At 36.3% G+C, this 16,299-nt stretch overlaps 1 protein-coding gene across 1 annotated transcript in view; it reads right to left on the bottom strand.

Annotated features, from left to right (window-relative positions):
• The window catches only part of LOC131748104 (sodium/hydrogen exchanger 2-like), a 40,092-nt gene extending 24,148 nt beyond the window's left edge, over positions 1–15,944 (bottom strand). Inside the window, 5 exon segments of the mRNA XM_067023163.1 lie at positions 99–295; positions 2,592–2,718; positions 11,495–11,749; positions 12,276–12,739; positions 15,770–15,944. Coding sequence (XP_066879264.1) covers positions 99–295; positions 2,592–2,718; positions 11,495–11,749; positions 12,276–12,739; positions 15,770–15,944 — 1,218 coding nt within the window.
• Positions 15,945–16,299: the final 355 nt, after the last annotated feature.

The following is a 16,299-nucleotide window of genomic DNA, read 5'->3' on the forward strand; positions in this document are numbered from 1 at the left end:
TACATATACACTCATTTCAAGTTCCTGAAGGAGAATGTTGGCCCATTCATATGCATCTAAGTGTAAGGTTTCAAATTGCACTACCTTGTTTTGTTTACCTGAACAATAACGGTAAAGAGGATAACAACTGTGGTTGCTGCAATGAAGAGCTTCTTTCTGGAAAACTCTGGGAGCAGAAAAACAAGGGAGAAACAGATTGCCCCCCTCAGTCCTCCATAGGCTATAATAAATTGGTCCTTTCTGGTGACTGTATTCACATGACATTTGTTCACGAAGAAAGTCAGCACAAGAACTCCTAAATTTTCCAATAAGTAGAATACTTGAGTAATCAACAGAAGGAAAATGCTACAAACGTGTTATAATAAATTAGTGTTAAACTAGATTGGAATTTTAAGGATTTGTGATGAATAGTTTAAAAGCCTAAACTAACTCAACTATTTAAGGTTTATTTCCTCAGAGAGATTTCTTTAAATAGTTACTTTTTATTTGGGTTGTGCTTTGGTTTTTCCTTTGATTTTTCTGTTTTTTAGGATGAGTGCAATTCCCTTCCTTAGGCCCATGTGGACTAATCCGGGGCATTCTGCAAAAATAGTCTCTACAAACAGAATATATCTTTCTCTTCAGTCTTATAAATACTAGTGAGGTGACCCAAGCTGGTGAACTAAAAGTTAAGTAATGTGACCTGTGTTGGTTTTAATCTTTGATGAGCCAGGATTCCATATTCTTCAAGGCTTTAAAAAAATGTTCCTTTTTCCTCCAGTCACCCAAAGTCTAGAGTTCTGAGACTCGAGCCTCAGCCAAAGCTTTTTACTCCTCACATTTGTCTGTAGTCTCAAAAATGAGCCTTAACCACGAGAGAAGTGCTTGCTCATGTACTAGTACTATTTGAAGGGCACCAGTTAAACCTTTGTCACATAGATCTTACTCCCAGTGATTATGTTTCGAACATCTTACTGTGAATGAGTTTATCAGATAATTTACTTCAAGACCAGAAAGAGAATGCACGGTTACTTGACAGATGGGCTGAAAGTGGGAATTCTTACACAAAATTTGAGCTGAAATAAGTTGGCTAACAGACAATTTAGCCAAAATTGATTTGCTTGGAAAAAAAATATATATGGCAATTTGGAGAGCCATGAGAGTAGTCTGGCAGCCTCTGTATATTACTAAGAATTGTGGTCCATATTTCTGTTTTTACATTTTAATTCAATTTAAATATTTTACACAGTGCCAGAAAACGAAAACTTAGTCAAACTATCAGAACAGTATGATTAAAATAATTGAGAGCTAAATCCACTGAAAATTTTAGATCTTTTAATTTTCTTTTAAAAACTAAGTTTCTTTAGCCTTTTAATTTTCTTTCTTATTACTACAAAAGAAAAGGAAGCTCTTAGAGAAAAATGCAAATATACAAAGGAAGCATATAGCACCCATAATCCCACCCATCCAGAGAGAAAATTATTGCTAACACTTTGGAACAAAACCTTCCAAAGCCTCACATGACTTTATATTATTATTTTTCTAATAATAACTACTTCCCCACTGTTGAACATTTAAGTTGTTCCAATACTGCCTAAAGATATATAATCAAATTTCTAATCATTCTTATGCTGTATTAAAATTACCAGAACTCAAAGCTAGTGACAGGATATTCATTTGAGGCCAAATTACCATTTGGTTAAATGGAAATTCTTCCAGAATACTTTGAGTCAAACTGCATTTTGGTCAGCTTAGGTGTATTGCTTAAGCAATATTGACATATTGCCAGAAAGCTGACTTTTCAGTTGTGTTTATTATTTATCCTAAGTGGGTTCCCAAACCTAAAGAATGAGAATGTTCTACACAAATCTTCTAATTTAACAGAATTGCAAATAAACGTATCATTTAATATGGCTAAAATCCAAAGGGAAAAAAATCCTAGCCTCATATGATCTGTATTCAGCTCATCTTTCCTCTGTGTATCTAGGCACAAAATTAAGCTAAATTGTGATGTCAGGCTTAAAAGATGTACAGATACCTCAATGACTATTTTATAAGGATCTTTTTCCTTTTCTCATACCAAACGTAGTGGTTATCTACACATTATAATTTAGAAATAAAATGGTATTGGAAAGAGGATTTGTTTCGTCTCATGAGTTTTCACACGAAACTATACATACAAATCTATAGAAATCCTGGCATTCATCTTTAACATTTGCTCTTGCTAGATCTTAACATATTACTACTCTTTTGTTTTTCAGTTGAAGTATAGTTGATTTACAGTGTTGTGTTAGTTTCTGGTATACAGAAAAGTGATTCAGTTATATGTATACATATATATTGTTATTCATATCCTTTTCCATTATGGTTTATTAAAGGATATTGAATATAGTTATCTGTACTATACAGTAGGACCTTCTCATTTACCTATTTTATATATAGTAGTTTGTATCTGCTAATCCCAATCTCTCCCCTATCCCTTTTCCCCTTTGGTAACCATAAGTTTGTTTTCTATGTCCATGAGTATATATTGTAAATAAGACCATTTATATATTTTAGATGATACATATAAATGGTATCATATGGTATTTGTCTTTCTCTTTATGACTCACTAAACTTAGTGTGATAATCTCTAAACCAATCCATGTTGCTGCTGGAGGCAGTAGAGGTGGATATCATTGGAGCAAGTGCACACTCCTCAGTTGTGCCTAAGGAGTCAAAAGACCTGTATGCAGAATACTATAAGACACTGATGAAGCAAATTAAAGATCATACAAACAGATGGAGAGATATACCATGTTCTTAGATTGGAAGAATAACATTGTGAAAATGACTATACTACCCAAAGCAATCTGCAGATTCAATGCAATCCCTATCAAACTACCAATGGCATTTATAACAGAACTAGAACAAAAAACTTCACAATTTGTATGGAAACACAAAAGAAACCAAATAGTCAAAGTATTCTTGAGAAAGAAAAACAGAGCTGGAGGAATCAGGCTTCCAGACTTCAGACTGTACTACAAAGCTACAGAAGTCAAGACAGTATGGTACTGGCACAAAAACAGAAATATAGATCAATGGAATAGGATAGAAAGCCCAGAGATAAACCCACGCACATATGGTCATCTTATTTTTGATAAAGGAGGCAAGAATATACAATGGAGAAAAGACAGCCTTTTCAATAAGTGGTGCTGGGAAAACTAGACAGCTACATGTAAAAGAATGAAATGAGAACACTCCCTAACACCACAGACAAAAATAAACTCAAAATGGATTAAAGACCTAAATGTAAGGTCAGACACTAAAACTCTTAAAGGAAAACAAGCACTCTATGACATGACTCACAGCAAGATCCTTTTTGACCCACTTCCTAGATATATGGAAATAAAACCAAAAATAAACAAATGGGAACTAATGAAACTTAAAAACTTTTGCACAGCAAAGGAAACCATAAACAAGATGAAAAGACAATCCTCAGAATGTGAGCAAATATTTGCCAATGAAGCAACTGTCAAAGGATTAATCTCCAAAATTTACAAGCAGCTTATGCAGCTCAATATCAAGAAAACAAACAACCCAGTCCTAAAATGGGCAGAAGACTTAAATAGACATTTCTCCAAAGAAGATATACAGATGGCCAACAAACACATGTAAAGATGCTCAACATCACTAATTACTAGAGAAATGCAAATCAAAACTGCAATGCAGTATTACCCTCACACCGATCACAATGGCCATCATCAAAAAATCTACAAACAATAAATGCTGGAGAGGGTGTGGAGATAATGGAACCCTCTTACACTGTTGGTGGGAATGTAAACTGATACAGCCACTATGAAGAACAGTATGGAAGTTCTTTAAAAACTAAAAATAGAGTTACCATACTATCCAGCAATCCCACTCCTGGGCATATACCCTGAGAAAACTATAGTTCAAAAATATACATGCGGGCTTCCCTGGTGGCGCAGTTGTTGAGAATCCGCCTGCCGATGCAGGGGACATGGGTTTGTGCCCCGGTCCGGGAGGATCCCACATACCGTGGAGCGGCTGGGCCCGTGAGCCATGGCCTCTGAGCCTGCGCATCCAGAGCCTGTGCTCTGCAACGGGAGAGGCCACAACAGTGAGAGGCCCGCGTACCACAAAAAAAAAAAAAAAAAAAAAAATACATGCACCCCAATGTTCATTGCAACACTATTTACAATAAATATTGTAAATAGTGTTCATTGCAACACTATTTACAATAGCCATGACATGGAAGCAACCTAAATGCCCATCAACAGATGAATGGATAAAGAAGATGTGATACATATTTGTAATGGAATATTACTCAGCCATAAAAAGGAACAAAAGTGTGTCATTTGCAGAGACATGGATGGACATAGAGACTGTCATACGGAGCGAAGTAAATCAGAAAGAGAAAAACAAATAACATATATTAACGCATATATGTGGAATCTAGAAAAATGGTATAGGTGATCCATTTGCAAAGCAGAAATAGAGACTCAGACACAGAGAACAAACTTATGGATACCAAGGGGGATAAGGGGGGTGGAATGAATTTGGAGATTGGGATTGACATATATACACTACTATATATGAAATAGATAACTAATGAGAATCTACTGTATAGCACAGGGAACTCTACTCAGTTCTCTGTGGTGACCTAAAAGGGAAATAAATCCAAAAATGAGGGGATGTATATGTATACACATAGCTGATTCTCTTTGCTGTACAGGAGAAACTAACACAACATTGTAACGCTACTATACTCCAATAAAAATTCATTTAAAAAAAATCTAAAAAGAATTGGGCATCAAAAGCCTTAAGTGAACTCTCAAGTGCTAATTAATCTCCAGAGAATATATTTCTATATTATTTTCACTATGTTTAATAATTTCTTCCAATAAATAGCATTTGGTTACTTAATAATTATCATAAATGTCTTGCTTTCCAACCTGTTACATGTAGGTTTTATTCTCATATCCTATTCTGTAAAAAAAAAAAAAAAAAAAAAAAAATTAAAGCAGCTCTATAACCACAAATGTCCATTCTCTTGGGTCAATTTGTGATTGTTTGAGAGAAATGGAATAATGAAATCCTCAGGGAATAAGATTCACGTAAAGCATCTGCTGAAATTCCTGAAATACTACATGCTGTCTGGTGTTTTTCAGCACAAGACAGTTCTACATTTGCATCTTTGAGGATCTTAGAGGTGGTAAATAATTAAAATATTACCCAGAATATATTATTGCCACCAGATATGAACTATGACCACATGTAAGGCAATTCCAAGTTGATACTGCTTAATATTTTCTGAGCAGTATGGTGCATTGTGTGATTTCTTCCCCATACATAGTTTCTACTCTTTTTCTTTTAATTGAATTTTATTTAATTTTTTATACAACAGGTTCTTATTAGTTATCTATTTTATACATATTAGTGTATATATGTCAATCCCAGTCTCCCAATTCATCCCACTACCACCACCACCCCACTTCCCCCGCTTGGTGCCCATATGTATGTTCTCTACATCTGTGTCTCTATTTCTGCCTTGCAAACCCATTCATCTGTAACATTTTTCTAGATTCCACATATATGCGGTAATACACAATATTTGTTTTTCTCTTTCTGACTTACTTCACTCTGTATGACAGTCCCGAGGTCCATCCACATCTCTACAAATGACCCAACTTTGTTCTTTTTATGGCTGAGTAACATGCCATTGTATATATGTACCACATCTTCTTTATCCATTCATCTGTCAGTGGACATTTAGGTTGCTTCCATGACCTGGTTATTTTAAGTAGTGCTGCAATGAACACTGGGGTGCATGTGTTTTTTTGAATTATGGTTTTCTCTGGGTATATGCTCAGTAGTGGGATTGCTGGGTCATATGGTAATTCTATTTTTAGACATGGTTCCTACTCTTAATCACTTTATGATCTTAGGTAACATGAAGTCGCTCTGACTACATACATTAAGCTAGGAATACAATTTGCATATAAACTGATTATTTTCAAAGATTGATTGTAATTTTTCTTTCTATTCTGTTTTCTAACTATAGAAAAACATACATTCATACATCTCATAAAGAAAGACAATAACTAGATAAAAGATGAATGAAGTAGCTGTGGTTTTAAAGTACCCCCCCCACAACACTTAGGTCATTTCTAATTCTTTTTTAGAAATGACACCAAAAAGAAGGTATTAAGAGAGGTGAGAGTGAAAGATCAATTATGCAAAGACAGAACTATAATTTGGTCATTTCTTTTAGCTAGGGTAAGAAGAGCTAATGAAGGTGGCAATGTCAGGTAAAGGAAAAGCTATTTAAGTAAAATTTGGGGACAAAGCAGGATTAAAATATATTTTGATTTATTAACTAATAAATATAACATTCCTAATAAAATGGTTAGAACTGCTAATATTGAGTGTCTATTACATGATAGTCACATTTCATGAATTATTCCATTTAATCTTCATAACCTCACAAAATACACAAAATGTAAATAAGTTAACTAACTGGCCCAATGTTAAACAACTAGTAAGTTGCAAAGCATATATTTGAACCCAACTTTGACTAATTCCAGTACTTATGGCCATTCTATCACCCAATGCCACATTATGTTAAAATAGAAAAAATTATCCTGTATAGATCACTTATTTTTCATATAGTAAAATGTTATTAATATCCTTCTCATACAAAAAAAAGTTACTGTAAGCATCCCAAGACTGTGATTTATAATGAAGAAAAGCCAAAGATCTAAAACACAACAAAATCTAGGTGGAATATAGGCAAACCTCAGTGATATTGCAGGTTCTGTACCAGATCACTGTAATAAAGTGAATATTGCAATAAAGCAAGTCACATGAAGTTTTTGGTTTCCCAGTGCACATAAAATTATGTTTATTCTGTATTGCAATCTATTACATGTACAATAGCATTATATCTGAAAATCAATGGACATACCTTAATTTTAAAAGTCTTTATTGCTAAAAATGTTAACCATCAACTGAACCTTCAGTGAGTTGTAATCTTTCTGCTAGTGGAGGGTTTAAAATATTGCAAGAATTATCAAAATGTGACACAGAGACATGAAGTGAGCACATGTTATTGGCTAAATGGCACTGATAGACTTGCTCAATGCAGGGTTGCCACAAACCTTCAGTTTGTAAAACATGCAATAACTGTGAAGTGCAATAAAATGAAGCACAATAAAGTGAGATATGCCTGTACTAGACTCAAAATTTTTCAGGTATGTTTTACTTCGTAACTCTGCATACCTTTTGATTTCTCTTTATGTAACAAACTGTATATAGTGCAATAGTAAATTATTATAAAATTAAGTTGTAACTATTCACATTTTTGGGTAATGGCTAGGACTAAATTCTACAGTTTAGAACACCTGTCAAAAAAGATCCATGTCAGACCTTTACCACTAATAATCAGATATGGTTCCTGTAGCTCTCCATGCAAAACTAAATTTGTGGGGCTTCCCTGGTGGCGCAGTGGTTGAGAATCCGCCTGCCGATGCAGGAGACACGGGTTCGTGCCCTGGTCCGGGAAGATCCCACATGCTGCGGAGCGACTAGGCCCGTGAGCCATGGCCGTTGGGCCTGCGCGTCCGGAGCCTGTGCTCCGCAACGGGAGAGGCCACAACAGTGAGAGGCCCGCATACCGCAAAAAAAAAAAAAAAAAAAAAAAACAAACAAACAAACAAAAAAAAAACTAAATTTGTGTTCTTATATTGATAGTCTGGCACACCCCATGTGCTAATTTGGCAATAATTCTCACCTACTCTATAAGGTTTCCTGTCCCTACTTCTTTTATTTCTTTTCCCTTCACTATCAGCTGTCACCCAACAGACTTTTGGTCACCTTTTTTTCCTTTTCATTTCTTTCTCTTTTCACTGTACAAACCCAAAGTTTTATTTCAGCAAAACTTTTAAAAAAGGGGAGACAGATAGTATATTTTTGAAGTACAGTCACTTAGGAATCAAATTCTAATACTAGTTTTTTTTTAAAATTATTATAACAAGGATTTTAAGTGAGAACAGCTTTCTTTTTAGACCACTTAGATTACCAATTTCAACCACTTTCACCCTTACTATATGAAGTGTTGAAGTAACAGCAAGCTCTAATAATTTTAAAAGCGGTTGTATCTCTGTACACAAATTTTGTATGTAGCACCTAGCACTGTAACTTGGGCTACTAGGTATTTAATACACCTATCAAATTGTAAGCAGCTCTTTGCAGGAAACAGAGTTTTGCAGAAAGCAGCTCTTTGCAGGAGGCCCTTTGTCCCATCACTTTAGCAGCTGTATTTTAACTTAACCTTACACCAGGTGCCCCCATGCTTCACTAATCTCTGGCCCAAGCATACTTCTCAAATCTTTTGATCACATAATGCCTTGTCTAGCCTGTTGATTTTTTTCTTAGACTGAAGAAGTAGGAATGAAGAATAAGTAATTAACTGATGACTAGATCTTTTCCCTATTTTCCCCTTCAGTAATCTCAGGAGCAAACTGCATGAACAAGATAGCATCTAAAGAAAGATCACAAGGAGTCAGTAAGTCTGCACACAGTGAAAGATGACCAAGATTCTGACCCCCTCCCCAAATGATTAACTGCAACTAGCTTCCCCTTTCCCCTTTAAAAACTTTCATGGCTGAGCAGAATCTTTGGAATTGGTTGTTGGTCCACCTTCTCCCCAGGTTGCCAGCCTCCTGAATAAAGTAACTTTTTCTTTTCGAACTAACACTTGTGTCTCCAGTATCGGCTTTCAAGAGGCAAGCAGCTGAACCTGAGTTTGGTTAAAAAATAACTTTTTTTTTTTTTTTTTGCCGTACGCGGGCCTCTCACTGTTGTGGCCACTCCCGTTGCAGAGCACAGGCTCTGGATGTGCAGGCTCAGCGGCCATAGCTCATGGGCCCAGCCACTCCGCGGCATGTGGGATCTTCCTGGACTGGGACACGAACCTGTGTCCCCTGAATCGGCAGGCGGACTCTCAACCACTGCACCACCAGGGAAACCCAAATTAACAGTATTTTTACCAGTCCCCAAAGCGTTTTACCAGTCTAACTTTTATCTAGGAAGCACACAAAAGTAAAGTAATAATAATACTAAATAAATTAATTAATAAAACATCTTCAATAAATATTTAGCATCTATGGTATGCTAGTTAATTAGTTAAAACAGAAAAATACAGAAGATACTGTCACTATCTTACAGGAGCTCACAATCTTTGGGGGTGGGGATGGATAAAACATGCTCACATATGCATAAGGTAAAAATAAGTACCTTATAGCCACTTTCTGGAAGATTTAATGGGTAGCTGGTTACAAATTGTCCTCACACTTAAAGCAGTTAATATGAATCAAAAACTGTGCAATATTTAATGGCACTAAAGATTAAAAGAAGTTATTATGGAAGGCAAAAGGAGGAAGCAGGCAGAAAATTCTACAGCCTCTAGGTCTTCAGTGTTGAGAGAGCCATGAAGCCAGCCTCCTCTTCTGCCTTCTCTACATTCTCCCCTACTCTTGCTTTTCCCCTAGGTCTCAGATCTTCCCTTCTCCACAAGGAACTCTGGCCCAGGCCCAGGCATGACAGCAGATAAGTGCTCTTCATTGTTACCTTACATTTGAGTATTTCCCATCTTTCTTTGTTGTCAACCTATTATTTCATGTGTATGTTTCTCATCATTAAGTAGATTATAAGATCTCTGAAAGCAAGAATTTAAATTTTTTTAAAAGTTACTTTTATCACTCCTAACAACGAGAATAGCACTAAACATACAGGAGCTCATAAATACTTGTCTGTTTTTTTAATTAAAGTGTATATCAGGGACAATGGAGAAAGATTGACTGGAATTCATTCTAACCTGAGAGACCCCCTGTTTCTTTCTTTCAGGACTCAACACAGACATGGCAATACTCTCCACATTGCAAAGTTCTTTAAAAGTCCAGGGTGCTCAAAAGAAGGAAGCCACTTAAAAGATACTGTATTCAAAGCTTTGGAAAATGCCCTGGATTAGAAGAATTAAATTTAAATTTCCTAATCCAATTCCTTTATTGGATTTTTTTAACATGTCTTTCATTAATAGGTAACGCGAACAATAAAAATCAAAGACAATTTAAGCACAAACTACATCCCTCAACAAATTAAAATGCAATCACCCAGACCCTAGATAGAAGCCTTGCTTTCAACCTAGAACATTTTATTTAAAACAGATTAATTTCAAGCACTATACTGTGACATTTATCATGTACAGTAATTCCATTTAGAACTTAGAGCAACCTAAAATCAAATGGCATTAGCTCTATAGAACTTAATTTAAAAATCAATCTTTTTGGGCTTCCCTGGTGGCGCAGTGGTTGAGAATCCACCTGCCGATGTAGGGGACACAGGTTTGTACCCCGGTCCGGGAAGATCCCACATGCCACGGAGCGGCTAGGCCTGTGAGCCATGGCTGCTGAGCCTGTGCGTTCGGAGCCTGTGCTCTGCAATGGGAGAGGCCACAACAGTGAGAGGCCCACGTACCACAAAAAAGTAAAGTAAAATAAAATAAATAGAATGCATTTTTTTCAAATGTTGCATGTTTTCTGAAAGCTTAAAAAGAAAAAAAAGGAAAGATTGTTTTTTTGTGGTACGTGGGCCTCTCACTGTTGTGGCCTCTCTCGTTGCAGAGCACAGGCTCCGGACGCACAGGCTCAGCGGCCATGGCTCACGGGCCCAGCCGCTCCGCGTCATGTGAGATCTTCCTGGACCGGGGCACGAACCCATGTCCCCTACCTCAGCAGGCAGATTCTCAGCCACTGTGCCACCAGGGAAGCCCTATTCTATTTCTTTTAAAAACACAGAATGGGATGGTCTGTCTGAACCCTAGTACAAAAGCATTTAGGTGTTAATACTTACCATGTGGGCATTTAGCCTTACAAGCTAATTATTAGATATGAGGTACTATCATCATTGGTTAAATGCCAGTGATGGATAAGAAAAAAAAAACATAGCATATGTCATATGGTTTACAAAAGAAGTAATAAAATTACTTAATTGTTATGGCAGAAAGTTCATCTATACAAGGACTAATGCCAAGCTTATTTATATGCTGGTCCATCTAATTACTGACCACTGGAATGCTACTGGGCTCAGATAACTAATCCATTAGGAGAAATGATTGTCCCCTGCAAAGACAGAGAACTGCCCTAGGTAGCCCCATGCCAAATTCTCAGCATTTTTGTTATACAATGAAAGAGTCATACTGACCCCCACCCCAACATAGGCAAGGTAGTTGGGATGTAGTCATTTAATCTCTACAGGGAGCCCATGAACTTGACCACAATAACACTTGCCATTCTATGACTAAGTGACTATTAGAGGTAACAGGAAACCCTAGAAGAACAAAAAGGGAGGGTCCTTCTCCCGTATCTAGGAAATGCAATTTCCTAGATTTCTAGTGGGAAATCAGATTCAATTCCTAAAAGAAATTCAATAAATCAAAGACTTTTCCAGATACTTATGCCACAATCCCTGAGAGATGGAACATTTCAGCTCTCAGGTAGGAGAGATAGCTATATAAGAAGATAAAGAGAGGTTCGAGGACCTGGCTGGTTTTGGTAAAGCGTGTGGTAAAGGCAGCAACCATGCCAAACAGGATCCCAATGAAAATGCCTCCTATTCCAACCAAAAAATATTTTCCTATCCCAGCCAAAATATCCAATGGTTTGATAGATGGCATTTCAGAGAAAGATTTGAACAACTTATAGATCACCTTCATAAAAAAAGATTAGAGTGAATTTACCAATCAGAAAAGTTTCAACTTATGCCCTGTGTATCCTTCTATTTTGAGGTTTCTCAACTTTGAAGTCCTCCAACTCCCCATTTCCTTCCCATCATGAGTTCCTAGAAATCTTCCCTACATCAAAAGATATTTCTACAGGTCAATATCAAATTATGCATGATTCTGTTTGAAAATTGTCTGATGGGCTGTGAATATATGCTTCATGGCTAAAATATTCTTATTTGACATGACTAGAAAGACTGTGGTCTCCAGAAGTTTTATCCTAGTTTTCACTTAATAAACTGATACAAGATTAGTATAGTATCCAAAAAGCATGGTTATTTTTGAAAACATATTAATGACCAGTAAATCATACTCTCTCAATTCATAAACTTATTCCTAGGACTAAATTGCTCAATCATGGTCTAAACCAGAATTCAATTCTTAATTAAATTTCAAGGGTGACCATAAGGGAACCTAATTAATTACCATGAAAGCTCATGCTTCGGATATTTACAACAGTAACAGCATCGTTAAGGAGGGATTCTCCAAACACCAAAATATGAAGCTTTTCATTCACATGAATTTCTTCCAATACGGAGAGTACAGCCACAGGATCTACTGCAGCAATCAAACTACCAAACCAAAAGTTATGGAGCAATGACACATCTTGAAGTTTGAAGTACTTCACCTGACATATGCCACAGAGGGAAAGGCCTATCCCAAATGCATTCCACATGGTTCCAACTACAGCATATGACAGAATGGTCCCTATGTTTTCAAAAAATGGCCAACTAGGCATAAAATATCCTGCATCAAGGACTGTTGGTGGAAATAAATACAAGAAAAATATATCACTGTTCATGACTGGTGGGGATTTGTCATTTAAACTGTAAATTAGTCCCCCCATGATGAGACCTACAAATATCAAGAGGCAGCTTTCAGGTACAACTGTGGGTAACTTATTATAGAGGTGAAATCCTAGAAAAGAGAAAAAAAGATAGAGACTATTATAACATCTTTATTATCAATCTTCTCTATATGTCAGCCTTCTTCTCAAGCCTCATGATTTTGGAAAAATAGATTCTCAGGCATTTTACATTTTACATTTTAATAATGACTTGATAAAGATGCAGAGGCATGAGTAGAGACAATTTTCTTTATAATGGAAAATATTTATATAAATATAAATATAAATATAAATATTTTTATATAAATATATAATTTGTATTATATATAAATATAAATATATATATTATATATATTATATATAAAATATATATTTATATATATAAATAATATTTATAGAATAAAAGTATTCACAGTTAACAGCAAACGATTATTCATGTGTCCACTGAATCATTTTCAAATGTGAGTACATGTTTTAAAATGGAAACAATACATTTATCAGCTGGTAATATTCTTCTGTTCTTCACATGATCATAGTCAAAGACATCAGAAACTTAAAAATATAGAAATGACAACCATAATTCAAGTGTCTGGTTTGAATAATAAGAGTTGAAAAGGGCTTTAGTAATCATAACTAGCTCTTCATTGATAAGGAATCATACTTACTTAAAAGGAAATTGAGGCCAAAGAAGTAAACTGACTTTTCATGGCTAAATGGTAATTATGTGGCAGAGCTGAGATGACAACCCAGCCAGGTCTCCTGACTTTTAGCTCAGTGCTTCTATAGTTACCCCAAACTGTCACTTGGTCTGATTGACAGATACAGACTTAGCACTAATGCATACTACTGAATTATCAAAATACAATCCCAACTATAAAGTTAGTTTTTTTCTCATACAACGATATGAGTCTTTCATCCTATGAGGGAAATGCAGCCATCTCTAGAAACCCACATAGCAGCAGTTCTCTGTTTTATCCTGTATTCTTTTACCTTTGCCCACGTTATATACCACATCATCATGCTCTAGCTTACATGAAGCCTATAAATAACGACTCTAATTATCATCAATCCTCTCTGCTATAGAAAGGACCTTAATGGTCATCTGAGCTAATCCATCCCCTTCCTCTCTGCCCCAGTCACCGCTAATACACTGCTGAGATCCCTTTCTAAAATATTTGTTAATTAATTTGACTACAACTTTCTCAAGGATTGAAGCTAGTTTTTACGTTAATCCCCTAGCACATTGATAGCACATAGAAATAGCTCAACAGATACTTATTAAATAAATAATAAATATATTTTTAGAAAAGAAAACCAGTTGGTTCCTAAGCTAGACTTTAAATAGTTTCAAAAGTGCTTTCACATATACTCTTCTATTTGATTCTCTCATCATACCAACACAGCAATGTAAATACTGCTATCCCCATATTAGAAATGATAAATATGAAGCCAAAGAAGTACTTCACTCATCTAACACATACTGATTGCCTATGTGCCAGGCACTGGCTCCTAAATTTGAGCAAATATTAAATAGCTCAAAGTAATCTTATATTTCCACTAAACCATGCTAGGTCTCTCTTTATCCTCTACAGAACCACTTATTCCTCTAGGCATTGAAATAATTTGAAAACTCCTCATGGGAAGGATAGGGTCTTATTCATCTCTGTAGCCCATAGGCCCAATATAATGCTCCCCACATAAAATGTGCTCAAAAATATTTGTTGAATGAATGCTAACAAGGAAGGGTTTTTTGTGTTTTTTTAATTTACATTCTCTTACAAGGTCACAGCAAAAAATTGTCTGTCAGTGATGGCTCAATAAAGTCCTACTTAAACAAATGGGGATGGAAGACCTACTTGGAAGTCCCTTTGCCCTGTTATCCTGAAATTAACATTTAATTAGACTATTTATTACAATCTATATATCTAGTACTGAAAAAATAATTTATAAGAAACCTAACCCTAATAACCTTAATTATTAATCCTAGTAATTTAAAGAATCCACAAGTGCTAATTTCTATCACCCAAAACAGCATGTATTTCTAATCAAGGAAGCATGAGACTAGCATTCTAGTTCTGGTTTGTTGAACTTCACAAAGCATCTTCTCTCCCTGGGCCTCAGATTTACTATCTATAAAATAAAGGAGTTGGATAAGAATGATTTCTAAGGTTTTTCCAGCTCTGACAATCTATCGTGCTATGAATCTATGGATTTTCTGGGTCATCATTAAATATTACATTTCATGAATGGTAAAGCTTTGGTATCTATAAAGTCACTTAAATAAAACATTGAAATGCTGAACATGGTTTATTTTAGAATACATTCATTTTAAAATGACAAAATTCTACAGTCTTTTATGTTTTCCCGGCATTGTTTTTGGTTCTCAACCTACCTAAAAACGTCAACTCCATCATAAATACTTTGAACTGTTAAAGGACTCTCATAATTTTAATACCACCAAGGCAAAGTTCTGATAAATTATTAAAGAACATAAAAGGAATAACTGAGAATAAATCTCCTTAGGAGAATCACAACACTAGTAAATCAGGGTGTTCATAAAGGTGAAATAGTTAAAACATAGCAGCTCTTCTTTTCTTGCTTGATTTAGTCTTAGTTTGTGTTTCCACTTAAATTCTGAGTGGTGACAAAAAGGCCTATCTTTTAAAAAATAGGAAATGGACTTGTTCCACTTTCTCACTACCTGGCAACTATAAGCATCCTGTGAGGAAAAAAGGTTGCCTAAATACTCAGATCAGTTAGAATCATTCTATTAAGATTTCTCTGTTCTCCCTTTTAAAGTTATGCCTCATCTTCTCAACCCTTGAACAACTGGGACCCTTTGCAGTCTAAGTTCCTGTGCTGAGCCTATTCCTACCTCCTTCTGCTGGGAGACCACCAACATTTGAACATAATCACTGCAAGAGGGTTTGAGCTATGAAGATAAAGATCCTTGTGACAGAGCACAGGAGGCAAATATTCCAGTTTGCCTTTCTCTGGTCTATTAAGGAAAAGGTGCCTTTCTTAACATCTGGAAAAGCCCTGAAAGTCCCCTCCCCTATTAGGCAACTCCCTGGGAGAGCCTTGGGAAGTTCCTCACTTACCTATCTTTGTCAGAGAGGCTAACATAATCCAGAGTGTGATCTCAAAAGGAATTTGCACATGATGGTAATCCAGGGAGAAGAGGAGTGTGTGAGCAGACACCCTCGAGGCATTTTCCTGTGTTCTTTTGCGTCCCCAGCTGCTATTTTTTGCTGTCAGGTCCCAGTAGTGCAACATGTTACCCCCAGAGGTTCCCAGAAACTGGGAGCAGAGCTGCCCCAGTAGCAGAGGTAAGAGGAGGCCCAGCCCATGGGCCACCACCAGCTCTGCCAGTAGTGCTTGCTAAAGTACTTAATCTCCTACCACAGCTGCAGTTGCTCACAAATGCAGTCTGCTGTCCCTGACCCTTAGTCCTGCTGGCTAACATTTAATGGATCAGTGAAAATTCCAGCAGCTCCCCGGAATCCTAGAAGAGAAATTCTGGGCTGTTATGCCCTGGAATGAAATTAGAGCCCGAGCCAGCAAAGGGAGGAAGCTGGGACAAATTCATTGATTGACATGGAAAAAGATTTTACCCCCAATCCTAACTCTC

The sequence above is a fragment of the Kogia breviceps genome, chromosome X, assembly GCF_026419965.1.
Source record: "Kogia breviceps isolate mKogBre1 chromosome X, mKogBre1 haplotype 1, whole genome shotgun sequence".
NCBI classification, from domain to species: Eukaryota; Metazoa; Chordata; class Mammalia; order Artiodactyla; family Physeteridae; genus Kogia; species Kogia breviceps.